Raw genomic sequence first — 14,156 nt, 5'->3', positions numbered from 1 at the left:
AATAGAGGTAGGTTACAAAAACAGATTTCTCAGCACACTCTCCATGATGGTCTACAACGTGAGAGCCTGTCACAAGCAGAGCCATTACGGTACCAGGACAAATGACATTCAGGTCACTCTAAATGACAAAGCAGAGTAGTGTAAAAGGCTAATGCTGAGCTGCCACTGTCAGGCATCACTCCACACTGTCATCACTGAAAGTCCTTGAACTGCAGCAGGCCCACAGCAACAAACAACAAAGGTCACACTGCAGTGGAGCAGGGAAATGATCTTTATGTTCGCACACAGAAAACTAAATGTGCTTTTGTAATTTTAGACTTCAGTCACACGACAGTCAGCCCATTTCCTCTTTGCTCTGAAGAAGCCGACGCCAGTACAAACACGGCCAGAACAAAGCAAATTCATGTTTTCTTTTCTTTTTTCACCGGAGCTGCGCTTTGGACAGCATTAACACACATCAATATAATAAGCTTGCTTTTTCTGAGTGATTCGTGACAAATTAAACACCACCAGACGTCCTCATATTTCTCCTTGGACGCGATCAAGGTAGGACGCATAACCCCCTTTCCTCTCTGCCAGGGGATAGCTCTGTCAAATGCCCGTCGCTTTTAATGAAGAAGAAGAAAAAAAACCCTAAAACATCTGGTTATACGTCTTGACATCCGACCCCGATCACGGAGCTGGTCAGATATTGTGCGGTCCACCACCTGACGTGATTGTTATAGGTAGGCTCGAGTCTCCACGGCGCAGCCCGACTCTTTCTATGCTTTGAGACAATTAGCTCCCCTCCTCCAAAAGAGCCCCGCGAAGCTCAGCGGCGTCGAGAGCAAAGTGGCCATTAATATCACCCGTCGCCTGATAAAATGACTAAAAGCACAATGTACTTAGCGGGAGGAGAAACGCTGCTAGGCTAAGCTAACTTCAAACCTTGTTGAGTCTGTACCTTTCCTGAAGACTCCACTGTTCGGTCTTCTCTTGTCCACTGATCTCGTCCACAGGGGGCTAAATCCAAGGTCCGATTTTAAAGAGAAGAGGGTAAAAATCATGAGGACACATCCAGAGCCTGCGCCTCAGTCCAGCTCCGTCATGGTGATGAGAGGAACAGGAGACTGGAGAGTGCGCACCAGACAACAGAGCATCCTCGTCCCAGGCATATCGTCACGGCGTCAGCGCACGGGGCAGGGGCAGAGCTGTGGGGCAGAGCTGTGGAGAGACCCCCCTCTGCTCCCGTACCAAACTCACACCACGGGTCAGCGTCTTAGAAGCACCTGGATCTGTATAACCTCAAAACGACACATCAAGTGCACCATGCTCCAGTCACGTGAAGGTCACTCAAACCACCAATCAGAGCAACACCTCCATAGGATCACATGCTTTTCTCCCTACTGCAGAAATTGTGCAGGCTTACTTAAAGGTGCACTGTGTAACATGCTTGTCCAAATGGAGATGCTATTGATTTGCCTGGTGCCTGATTATGACATTAAATCTATCTCCACGGAGAAGCAGGTAAGGTCACCAGATCAGATCTGTGTATCTATGTATGTATGTTTTTCATGAATATAAATATCAGTGTAATTGGATTAATACAGCATACATTTAATGCCATGTTGTGACACATTTTGGACAAATCAATAACATCTACGTCAAGACAAGCAAGCAAATGATGGACACCCTCATCATAAATGTTACATAGTGTACATTTAACAAATGAATTTTATGTAGTAAGATAACAACACTAATTAATTAGGCCCATTTTGGCTTTTACAAACAATCACAGTCAAGTGTTTGGATATTTTTATGTGACAGTGGCAAATTGTGTATTAACAAGATAGATTTATCCACTGTATAGGATACATTACCAAGATTAAGCATTAGATTAACCCACCTCATTTTGTACCTGGACTTATTTGGAAACCAGGTTCAAATCACACACAGTATATACATTGCTATTGATCAGTGTAGAGTAAAGTGATTGCTATACACATATGGAAATATCTTGTCGTATATCCTAGGTAAATAACGCTGTCCCATTGATTGTATTGGCGTTTAAATGGAAAACGGCATATTCCAGATGGGCCCTTTGTGTGTGCGCATGGTGATAAAGTAAGCCAACACCACGTCTTGATCTGTTGGCAACAGACGCACCTCTCTCCTGTTACAGCTGCTCTTCTGGGCATGTGGATCAGAATATAAACGTGCGTTAAAACATCAGATAGAATACTATAATAGCAAATATAATGTCTTGATCAACAGGTGTTTCACGGTCAACTGCTTTGTACATTGCAGCGCATGTATTATAAATGACAATGGCACACAACTTTCAGCTATAATGCCCAAGAGACCTCTTAAAGATTCCTCAATGAATGGGGATGTACATTACTGGCTAATTGTAACTTTTTAATCCACAATGTAAAGTTCAAACTCTGATCCATGATAGTAGTTTTAAAACCATTAAAAAGTATGGATCCAGATCAAAAGCCTATTTTAAAATGACCATGACCTATAGGTTTATCCTAAAAGATCCAGTTGAAATTACATTTAAACTATTCATAATACAGAGATCAAAATTAGTAGTCCAAAGTTCCAAAGGAAAAGCAGGCTCTGTTCCAAACTGTTGAATTCAGTGGACAGACTTTTTTCTATTTTCAATAGTTGCTGCATCAGTACAATTTTATGTGGCTCAATCCAAGTTGCTTCAGTGGTTGTTATTTACACATTTGTCCCATTGTTGTGTTAAATAGGAAGAAAGTTTAACCAGAAATCCATCTGCAAAACATCTTTACTAAGTCCCATTTTTCTTCTCTTTCTTCCCCATAGCTCTTACAGGGCCCTGCTCCTTTCTTTCCCTGTAGTGGAGGAGTGTGGCCAGTGAAGGGACACAAGCAGACTTTCAGCGAGTGACAACGCACCAAACAGGCTTACTGTATCTTATTACCGTCTGCACAAGATAATGCTTCTTCTAGAGTTGTCCTGAATTATTCACCTTGCACCAGGTAATGTGTGTTACACCCCCAATGTGTATGTGTGTGTTTGGTAACATGATACATAGCTGTGTGAGTGTGCATGTTTGATCACCTGTGGGGTATTTTTAAGCCTATAAATAAGTATTTTTACCATTACAGCAAAAATCATAAAATTGCAACTTATACATTGGACAAACAATTAATTTTATTATTAATCAATCTTCCCCATTATTCCTAACAAGCAATAAAGGTGCCATGAGAGATCAGTCAGCCAATTTTTTCCAAATAAAACCCAGCAGATCCCAGGAGATCCCAGGAGAAATGCTTAGCCCATTGCATTTTAAAAGAAAAAACACAGAAGAAGGGTGCAGTGGCCCTGAAGGGGTATGGAGGTCCTTGAGCTCTTGAACTGAAACAGTAACAGCTTAGTTAAGAATATATGTACTGAAATACTATTGTTTCATTGGGAGAACATCCGGTCCTTAGGTGCATACAAAAAGATCATCTCCTTATACAGCAATACCCAATATATCCAATTATAACTATTATAACAAAAAATAACTAAATAAATGTAAACAGATGTTATTTTATATTTGAATATTATGCTGTGTACCAACAGAGAACAAATAGCATTTAAATCTGTTTCTTTTAGGTAAGATATATGTATGAAATAGTGTTATGTAAAATATGTATGTAAAATATGCATAAGTAGCAGTATTTGTGCAGGCATGTATGTATTTGAAGTATAGCAGTAGTGATGGAGCCTGAACGCCCCGGAGCGCAGCTGTTCTTCCTGTGCATCGTCAACTTCACTATGAACCACAACACACTCAGTCTCTTTCTCTAAGCGCCTCTCCACTTTACCATGTCTTCACCTCCTGCCCTCTCCAGAACAAGCCTCTTTATTTCAGTCATTTGTCTGTGCGTTTGCACTGGTTGAACTGAACGGTTTTGCTGTGTCCATATGACCCACTCAGACTAACAGCCCCTATGTTTCTGGTACATCTCATGGCTACAGTTGAAGGTGGGGCCAGTGACAGACATCTCCCAGAGAAGGGCAAACTCTGTGTCATCAGAATGAGCACAGAGCAGTTTAAGGAAATGGAGTGATAAGAGCAGAGGGGAAGAGGCAGCAGCCCGGAGCAGACACTGGCATTAAAGCAACACTTCACCATTATAACAAGTGTGGTATGCAGATGAAGATGATATTATTGTTGAGTTCATTTGTTTTTCACATTCTGAGCACAGATGTGGGCCTGGTCTAAGTGTACATCTGGGACTACTTGTGCGTGTGCTTGTGATGATTGTATGTGTAAGTGGTAGCAGCTAACAATGCCGTCTAATTATGAGCTACACCTGCTTTGACTATGCTGAATCACACATGTCTGAGTTATATTAAGGCTTTATACCACAAGTGGCTATTTTGCTCCTCTTTTCAGCCATAAATCTTAAAAATAGCAACATTCATGCTCTCCAAATGTATTTTCCCTCCAGGAAATGTGTGGTTCAGGGTGCCTGATATTGGCTGTGCACCATCACATGGCCCTGTGTTCGTTGGTTTCTATTGGTTAGCACCTGTGGGTCTATGTGAAGTAGAGTTTTTCTGACAGGAGCCGGAGCCCATAGGAGCTGCTCCAGAGCATGAGAAGGACAGTGGTAGAACAAGAGAGACTGCTCAAGAGAAGCACAGATTTATGAAGGCTAAGGGCTCCAGAGGAACAGAGGGACAGACAGGTCCAGAGGTAAAATCATTTTAGTCAATGGACAAGAAAATAATATATGTTGAAATATCAAAAATATCTTTATCTATCTATTTATTTAAGACAAAAATTCAAGATTTAGACAATTCTATATACTATACAGAAAAAAGAAATTACTAAATAAATCTTAACTACTATAAAATAAATAAAATATTATATTGTATAATATAGTGTAATATTATTATTATGTATTATATAGATCTTGATAATTTCTTAGCAGTTTAGAACCCTTTACTCTATAAATATTACTAAGGATTTTTGGATGTAGCCTATTGTGTTGCAAGTAGTGGCAGTTAATTTATTGAAAAAGAGTACCCTCTGTTGGCCAATGTGTAAAATACAGTTCACAGTTAGGGCTAGCTAATTAGTATACAGGATTAAATACACACTAAAATCTTTTTTTTTTTTTTTTTTTTTTTTTTTTTTGCAAGCATGTTTTTGTGCACTGACAGTTCAAATTATGAATTATTAAATTTTATTCTTTATTATATGTTGGTCTTAACTTTTAGTATTTTTATTTGGCATATTTTACTAAAAATACGTACTAGACCTCAGCATCCGTTTATTGTGTAGTTGTGAAAGATTTTAAGTAAAATTATGTAATTTACTTTATATGCTTTTTATCTTAAATGTCTGAAATCAGAGATGATCCTCTAGATGGCAGAAAAGACCCATCAATCTGCACCTCGTCTTTGCTTTTAAGGTTTCTTGGAGCATCAGATTTAATGTTTATTTGATATATGTTATTAAACAATGATTAGATTTTAATATAACTTCAAGATAATAGCATATAACAATGTATAAAAACATGCTATGCATTCAAAATAAATACATGATTGCCTGTATGAGGTTTAGGGCTTAAAAGGAAAGAACACGTTGTCCCCAAAGCAGACATGTCACGCTCACTGAACATCATTGAACAAGAAAAACATCCAACTGAGAAACAGCAGAAATGTCTTTTACCAAAGAATGCAATGCATTACAATGCCAAGAATGCACTTTTTAGAAAATATAAAGCAATTACATTCAATTCAGTTTAATTAATAGATTGATTCATAATTATGGGATATGATTAGATAATAAGAGAAAATACACTGTCATATACAAATATCATATTAACAGTTAGATTGGTTTATACTAAGAGAATTTTAAAATTACAGCATTCATCAAGATGTAATCTCAAAAGAAGAAATGTTTAGTATTGTAATTCATAAAAAATATAGTAATGTAAGTTCATAAAGTCTGTAAACAAAACAACAAAAAGACTGACTGGATTAAGAACAGGAGGAACAAATTTGGTAAGGCTGATGAAAATGTTGTGCGCTTGAATAACAATGCATTCTGCATACCAAATGTGATGTATGTATTCAGACAGTTGCCCTGAGTCCCCACGCCCCCCTCCCCTTGAATGTCATACACCCAGGTTCACCACTCTGACACACCTCCACCATCCCACTCCAACGCAGCCAATGGCATGAGCTGCCTCCATCCTGAAGGGTCACACCCAACCAGCATCAGCCAACCTCTGCCCCGCCCCATCTCTGTTGGTCTGGCTGTGGATAAGTCACACTCTCTCTCTTTCACCATCTCTGCATCACCTAGTCATTATAAACAGTGTTGTGTGCCATTATTATTTAACTTTTTTCATACAGTGGGACACAGTGGGACTTGATCTAACTTACATCATGGAAGATTACCACAAACCAGACCAGCAGACCATCCAGGTGCTCAGGAACATTGCCAACCGTCTCCGCATCAACTGCATCAAGGCAACGACTGCAGCTGGCCATGGGTGAGTGTCCAAACTGCAAGAGTGGAGGCATCAATATTTATAATAAGTTTTATTTATTGCATAAGGTACTTATTATGGCACATTACATGGCAAAATGACAACTAGTGTGTACTAATACAATAACCTAAGCGAAATCCAAATTATTATGAATTATTTGATAGAACAACATTTATTACGTAACACATACGCTTTTAAATAGCCTGATTTCTAGTTTCTAAATTGAGCTTTATTTTAATGCAAAATTTGGGAAATCTGTTTCTTGGTCCCTGGCAGTTTTAACACACATGTTGGTACATTTGAGATCATGAAATTATTTGTGCAGTAGTAATGGTTAATCAATTATTTGTTGCATAAGTAAGATACAATTTGATTTGATGTATTTTTGTGATGATTAAGTCCAACTTACATTTGTGACTACTTAAATAATTTTAGATTTACTGTATTAATCATTTATTCATAGGTCACACTGTTGCATGTAGCTCTGTCTGACAGAGCATTTGACAGCTGGTACTTACAAAACCAACCTAATATTCCCTCTAGTAAAACTTACATATTTATGAACCTTTTTATATAAATAAATAAGCTGAGCAGGCCTGACTGATCCCAATAAACACAATAATGAAATAACTGAAAACGTAAAGTGAATTAGTAGACACATATATTTCAATATGTTGAATCTTGATCCTTTGTTAAAATTTGGACCCCACCCTTCAGACACCCCACGTCGTGCTGCAGTGTGGCCGAGATCATGTCTGTGCTGTTCTTCCACACCATGAGGTACCGCCCTGAAGACCCCCGCCACTACAATAATGACCGCTTCCTCCTGTCCAAGGTAAATGGATAGAATATTTTCTTTTAAATATTCACTTTAGTGTTGTAAGCACTATTAAAAAAAATTTTTTTTACCCATTTAAAAACTTGGTATTAAAAAAATCACATGATCAAAATTTTAAGAATTGTGTTTAAAAAAATAGGTAGATCTATGTGAACCCACATTATTCATGCACTGAATTCATTCATGCATTCACAATAGTTCCTATACATATAGACTGAACAGGACTATAACACTGGTCTTTGTTTTTCAGGGCCATGCTGCTCCGGCCCTGTACTCCATGTGGGTGGAGACTGGCTTCCTCAAGGAGAGTGAGATGTTCAGCTTATGCCAAGCTGACTCCTCTCATGAGAGCCCCACTATGCATGTAAGAACTGTTTTCAAATTATTATTAAATATAAGAACTATAACAAACAAAGTGATGTTTTTTCAGAAGCAGCATTTTGTGGAGGTAGCTCACGGCTTCCTAGGCCAAGGCCTCGGTGTGGCCTGTGGAATGGCCTACACTGGAAAATACTTTGACAAATCCAGGTAATCCTTTGCGCATTCAGCTTCAGTAAACCATTGTAAATTAAGTCAGAATTTGTATCAATATTGTGGTTCCTTGCTGTGTGTGGGTAAGTGGGTGTGTGCTGCTGCTCTGTGCTCCAGCTCACAATTCTTCTGCTCTAATAACCACAAGCGCATGCGGCAGTCTCATTTTCACCAATATACTTGATTTCATCTGAAAATTAAAAAACTAAAGAATATGTAATGTATTTATTTTTCAAAACATATTATCATTTTAAATAGTGTTTAGATTATTATTGGGCACTTACATTTACTAATACAATAATAGAACCAGGTTATTATTATTATTATTTTATTTTATATTACAGTAACATTTTACATTTATAGGCTCAAAATGGGTGCTGTTGTTCTCATGGCAGTAGCATGTGCAGAATGGTACAGCCACACCTCTGGACTGCGAAGCTATCATGTCACTATGAGTTAGTGTCTGATGAAGGGAAGAAAAACAATTCAAGTGGAAATATGTCAAAGAGCATTTAAAATGATGTGTTCTTCTTTTCAAACACTATTTAGTCTTTATGTATACACCCCACACAAGTATAAGCAGAAACTGTATCTCGCTGTGTACCTGCAGTTACCGCGTGTTTTGTCTGATGGGAGATGGGGAGATGTCCGAGGGCTCTGTGTGGGAGGCCATGTCATTCGCTTCTTACTACCATCTCGACAACCTGGTGGCCATCTTGGACATCAACCGCTTGTGCCAGAGCGACACCGCCCCTCTCCAGCATCATGTGGACAAATACTACAAACGTTTTGAAGCTTTCGGGTAAAATTATAGTAGTGCACATGTACACGCATAGATCATAATACTATAAGTCAGTATGATTACAATTAAACACAAACAAGAGCAAAGACAAGTTTTTCAATTTGTTTGTATATTCATTTGGGACATGACATTTCAGCTATATAGATTTCTAAACTTTCTTGTGTGGTTCATGGCTTAATTGGTACTCAAAGGTCTAAATCATATTCACACACAAGATATTTAGCAATAAATAAAAAAAATAAAATAAAAAAATACATAATCAAAATGGTTCTAAAAAGAAAACGATAAATATCTGGGAATATAAATGTATGTTTAATTCAAAAAAGCTTACGAGGTGGCCCTGTGTACATGCTATTGCTTTTTCCTTGTTACATAAATACATTGATGTTCAATAATGTATTTTTCTTGCTTCTAGGTGGCATGCTATCATAGTTGATGGACACAGTGTAGAGGAGCTGTGTAAAGCTCTGAGTCAGCCCCGTCATCAACCCACTGCTATTATCGCTAAAACTGTCAAGGGCAAAGGCATCCCAGGTGATTGCTGTTGTCTAAATATAATATTTACTAAGCTGCTTATATTCATCGCTAATATAACCACCTATAAACAATATGTCAAATGTGCATACAACATTTTAATATAATAAATGTGATGCATCTTTAGCTGCTGAAGATAAGCAAGGCTGGCATGCCAAGTCCCTGCCCAAAGATATGGCCGAGATGGTGGTAAAGGATTGGCAGAGTCGCATCACAAACACCAGTAAGCACCTGTATCCATCCGCACCCATCGAGGACTCTCCCCCTGTCAGCCTGAGGAACATCAGAATGCCCAGCACACCCAGCTACAAGGCCGGAGAAAAGGTTACATTTAGATCATATGTGCATTATACTGTATTAAGGCTACAAAATCATTTCTACAAAAAATTATATTTGTGTTTAGATAAGTGTGAAAACAGTATTGTTTTGGCTTCCATCAAACCTTTTTCAATTGTAAGGCATAGTTGGAAGCTGAAACACTTTAAACTGAAAATCTTGTTCGGATGACAACTTTTTAATCCTTAGTCACTATGGTTCATGCCTGAAAGACTGAGGGATTTAAATGTATTTTATTCTATTCATATAAAAACCCTATCCTTTGTAACTAATACTGTATGCCTTCTTCTATAGATTTCCACTCGAAAGGCGTATGGGATGGCTCTGGCAAAGTTGGGCCGCTACTATGAACGTGTGGTAGCTCTGGATGGAGACACCAACAACCTCACCTACTCAGAGATCTTCAAGAATGAACATCCAAATCGCTTTGTGGAGTGTTATGTAGCCCAACAAAACCTGGTAAAAGAAATGTACCTAATGTACCCTAAAGTGATTGCTTTGGTGCAATAACTGGAAAAACAACATTTTCTATTACATACATAGTTATTCATTATGCTAATTTAATGCCCTGGTCCAGTTTGGAGAAGGGGGAAGGGCTGACTTTAAAATCAGGAGCTGTCAATTCTGGGTGCCGTCGTGCACTGTAATCTAGGTCAGACAGTGTACAGATGATGAACACTCATGACAAGTGAATTCAGAGGTGAAATATTAATGCAGAGGGTCAAACCATCTGCCAAAATATTCAATGAAAGTCAAATGTCTCAAGACAAGAACGAACAGCAGGATAGATACTTTATAAGTCTTTAAAATATCTATCAAATGGACTTATATGAGCTTGTATAACAGTTTGCCCCTGACTATAAGCTTACTCATTGTTACATATTAAGTGATTCATGCACTGAGTAATCCTGTAATCATTAGCTCAGGTTTGGCTCTGGATCATAATTGTAGGGTTAAAATGTGCCACATAGAAATTTTCATTAAGAAACAACACTGTAATTTAAACAGCAGTTTTGAACTTGTGGTCAATGGACATGTTTCTATTCTATTTTTAAATCAACATCATTTTACATCAATCATTTGGTTACAGTAAAGAAAGTGAAATTGTAAAGCTATATTTAATTACTACTAAACACATTTTTAAGTATAAAACAATATAGTCAGTATTGTATAATCGCTTGTAAAAATATTAAGTGTAGTAAATGTGTAACTTAGTAATATGATCTCTTTTCCAGGTCAGTGTTGCAGTGGGCTGTGCTGCCCGTGACAGAAACCTCGTGTTTGCTAGTACTCTCTCCACCTTCTTCACCCGGGCCCACGATCAGCTGCGAATGGCTGCCATGTGCGAGAGCAACATTAAGTTGTGTGGCTCCCACTGTGGCCTCTCCAGTGGTCAGTGTTTAGGATTTTACACTGAATTCTTTTACAAATTGATCTCACTGTCCCAGTATCCCAAGAGATGTGTCTTTCCTGTTCTATAACCCTGTGTTCTACTCACACCACACTCCTCAGCTCCTTTGCCTGCCCACTGTCCTCCCCTCTCTCTCCCACCTTCCCTGTTTGAAGTGTGCACAAGGACTATAGCAAGGTATATGCATGTTAAGTGTGCATTGCTATTAAAGGCACCTCCCATAAGTATTAATTAAATTTTAATATATATATTTAGCAAATCACAAAAACAAAACTAATTTTGCAGGTGAGGAGGGACCATCTCTCATGGGGCTGGAGGATTTTGCCATGTTCAGGGCTCTTCCCTCTTCAACGGTCTTCTACCCGAGTGATGGAGTGACCACAGAGAAGGCCCTGGACCTTGCTGCCACAACAAAGGTACGTAATCCAAAATTGCCATGTGAAATATAAAGTCTGATGATTTAAATAATTCTAATGATGTGCTTTGTTTTACTATTAAGGGTTTGTGTTACATCCGAACCAGTCGCCATGACTGCCCCATTATCTACAATAGTAATGAGGACTTCCATGTTGGACAAGCAAAGGTAATTTAAACAGATCACAGATTTCAAATAAAGGTACACTTTAAATTATTCAAAATACTTTTGAGTTTTAATATTGTTGTCTAATATTGCATCTTTTAGGTGGTGTACCAGAGCAAAGATGACCAGGTAACGGTGGTAGCGGCAGGGATGTTGATCCATGAGGCTTTGGCTGCAGCTGAGCTTCTAAAAAAAGGTATGACAAGATTTTTTTATTCATATCTTATTTGTGTTTTATACAGAGGCTTTGTGCAATCTGTATTGTGCTATGTCTACCTATATACACATTATAATGTATAATGACAAAAATGTTCTACTTTTTCCAGAGAGGATCTCTATTAGGATTATTGACCCATTTACCATCAAACCGCTGGATTACAAAACCATCATCGATCACTGCCGCGCCACAAGAGGACGAGTGCTGACTGTGGAGGACCACTACTATGAAGGCAAGTGAATATACACATAGTCAAACCCACTGACCTGATAACTCTTATAGTGAGATTTTGTGTTTTTTATGTGAAACCTTACCTTGTTGATGGTCGGGCAATCACTATTTCAAAGAAATCAAAATCTAATCATTTCAAAATGTCAAGGATTTGTTGAGTTTTTTAATGTACAGGTCAGGTCTGGAGAAGACGTTTTGCTATTTCTTTGTTTAATGGAAGACTGTGAGCTGGAGTGGTTTAAACCAAAGTGGCTCCAATTGACTGAAATTAAAGCTGGAATTTAACTGTGTAAAGTGTAGAAATAAGCAGATATATACAATGTTATGACCACCAAGAAACTATGTGGTGTATATTGGTCTTCATGGTCACAATCCCATTGGTCCCTTTGGTCATCTCACAGTAAAGCAATGCGGTGACATTTGTTTATTGTAATGGGGGAGGTTGTTTTTGCAGGAATATATCTTGCTATATTTTGGAAAGCCAGAGAGGGCTGTCAGATTTCCTTAACTACAAATGTGCCCTTGGCGATGAGGGTGACCTACATACAGAGCACAGACGGTCATGCCCTATGCCCACAAGAGAGCTGAGAGAGACTGAAGATAAATGTACAGTTAAATCATCTCGTTTTCTCTCAGAGGTTCTCATAATGGCGGGTTATCAGCTGCCACAGGACAGTGTGCATCAGGCAATCAAATGTATTATGAACCATGGTTATAACAATTTATTCTTACTTTGTCATTATACATAAAACATTCATATGAACATGTAAAACAAATTAATAATGTCCCTTAAACATTCTGATGCAAATATTATGGTGTGTCCAAATTATCTGAGAATATAGTTATTCTTATATTGCTTGATTTCTCAACTATTTGCTTCCAAACATTGCTGCTGTTGCGTTTTATGTTCATGTGATTCCCTTATAATTAGGTGTTTTTTTATAGGTGGTCTGGGTGAAGCCTTGAGCTCTGTGATGGTTAACGAACAGAGCTTTAACCTGCATTGTCTGGCTGTCTCTCACATTCCCCGAAGCGGAAAACCTCATGAGCTGCTCAAAATCTACGGCATCGACCGCGATGCCATTGCCCAGGCTGTACGCAAACTCATGAGCAGCTCCACCAATGCCAAGTAATTCTGAGGAACATGGCCTGTGTTTAGCATTGCCAAACACAGATTTTTTTTGCTTCTCTTTTTGTCACTGTGAATGTCCCCAGGTCTGTAATCATGTTATGTGATTTTGTGATGTAGAGTTCATTAAATGCATCTTTTACACTTCTCACAAATTGCAATAAAAAAATAACTTTGTCCAATCAAAAACAAATCATAAATCAAAGAACAACAATAACTAACCTGGCCAATAGTTGCTGACTGGTGCTACATGACATTCTGATGGTACTGTGTGTTTTTAAAGCCTTTTTACTAAGTGGGACTTTTTGTATTGTATTGTGGTGGTTGACGAGTATATACTAATGAGGCATAACATTATGTGGTGTCTGCCATCAGAAAGTTATGATGGCTAGAAATGGATTTGTTACATCTTTGTTCCTGGTCTACTATAGTTAATGCAAAGTGAACTAAGGAATCAACTGTTGTTAATGGATCATAGTGTTAAATCTGATTAGTGTAACATTGCATTGTGCAGGTTTGATAGATGTCAGTAAGAGATAGTAATGGTTAAATGAGTAGCTGTAGGTTGACCCTATAAAGAAACTTCCCTTCTTCAGTTTTGGTTAAATTACATTTATTACATTTGAGTTGCAGATCTGTTCAGTTGTCAACTGAGGTCAGATTTTTACTATTGGACTAATTATTTCAAAGATTTCAGTAAACTGCATTGAACATTTGCTGTTACCAACACTTTTTTGTTACTTGAAGATTTGTATGTGTACCTCATTCTAATTTAATAAACCTTTGAGTATTTAATATGGGGTCATTCATTATTGCAAGAATAACAAAGAAATGTATTATTATTATTATTATCATTATCATTATTATTAATTTAATTATAGATATTCGTACATTCAAATTTGTATTTTCAGAGCATGAACATCAATTAAATCCATCCATCCAGTTTCTTTTGCTTATCTGGGTGTGAGTCGGGGGTGGGGGCGGGGCAGCAAATTAAGTAGGGACTCCCAGACTTCCTTCACTCCAGACACTTCC

The 14,156-nt window shown here is 38.1% G+C and overlaps 2 protein-coding genes across 13 annotated transcripts in view; one reads left to right on the top strand and one right to left on the bottom strand.

Moving 5' to 3' along the window:
* Window positions 1–1,084, bottom strand: part of cacna1da (calcium channel, voltage-dependent, L type, alpha 1D subunit, a) — a 47,995-nt gene extending 46,911 nt beyond the window's left edge. For all 7 annotated transcript variants that reach the window (XM_055160405.1, XM_055160408.1, XM_055160410.1 and 4 more), the window contains exon 1: window positions 944–1,084. The gene's annotated coding sequence lies outside the window, so the exon portion shown is untranslated. The remainder of the gene's footprint in view (window positions 1–943) is intronic.
* LOC110168642 (transketolase-like) lies at window positions 344–13,916 on the top strand. Of its 6 annotated transcripts, none has more exons than XM_055160418.1 (16): window positions 344–546; window positions 2,818–2,993; window positions 6,147–6,515; window positions 7,230–7,347; window positions 7,601–7,714; window positions 7,781–7,878; window positions 8,492–8,683; window positions 9,099–9,217; window positions 9,345–9,541; window positions 9,848–10,012; window positions 10,789–10,945; window positions 11,250–11,380; window positions 11,464–11,547; window positions 11,647–11,740; window positions 11,871–11,993; window positions 12,938–13,916. In XM_055160418.1, the coding sequence occupies exons 3-16, from the start codon at window positions 6,409–6,411 to the stop codon at window positions 13,123–13,125; spliced, it is 1,887 nt and encodes a 628-aa protein (XP_055016393.1). In that variant the 5' UTR covers window positions 344–546; window positions 2,818–2,993; window positions 6,147–6,408; the 3' UTR covers window positions 13,126–13,916. The 6 variants fall into 6 exon arrangements, with proteins under 6 accessions (XP_055016393.1, XP_055016392.1, XP_055016391.1 ...); XM_055160417.1 differs by lacking the exon at window positions 344–546 and adding an exon at window positions 1,125–1,249; XM_055160416.1 differs by lacking the exon at window positions 344–546 and adding an exon at window positions 1,194–1,327.
* Window positions 13,917–14,156: the final 240 nt, after the last annotated feature.

Source organism: Boleophthalmus pectinirostris, unplaced genomic scaffold, assembly GCF_026225935.1.
Source record: "Boleophthalmus pectinirostris isolate CB_2022bp ecotype Guang Dong unplaced genomic scaffold, ASM2622593v1 HiC_scaffold_3, whole genome shotgun sequence".
Taxonomy (NCBI): domain Eukaryota; kingdom Metazoa; phylum Chordata; class Actinopteri; order Gobiiformes; family Gobiidae; genus Boleophthalmus; species Boleophthalmus pectinirostris.
The sequence above is the reverse complement of the archived record's forward strand: the minus strand, read 5'-3'. Positions and strand labels throughout refer to the sequence as shown.

What these genes read in the sequence shown, in the direction of transcription:
- LOC110168642 (XM_055160418.1), top strand. Translation starts at nt 6,409, where the DNA reads ATGGAAGATTACCACAAACCAGACCAGCAGACCATCCAGGTGCTCAGG. An exon ending in CAAGGGCAAAGGCATCCCAG is followed by an intron (nt 9,218 to 9,344) that starts GTGATTGCTGTT and finishes ATGCATCTTTAG; the next exon opens with CTGCTGAAGATAAGCAAGGC. An exon ending in TCCATGTTGGACAAGCAAAG is followed by an intron (nt 11,548 to 11,646) that starts GTAATTTAAACA and finishes TGCATCTTTTAG; the next exon opens with GTGGTGTACCAGAGCAAAGA.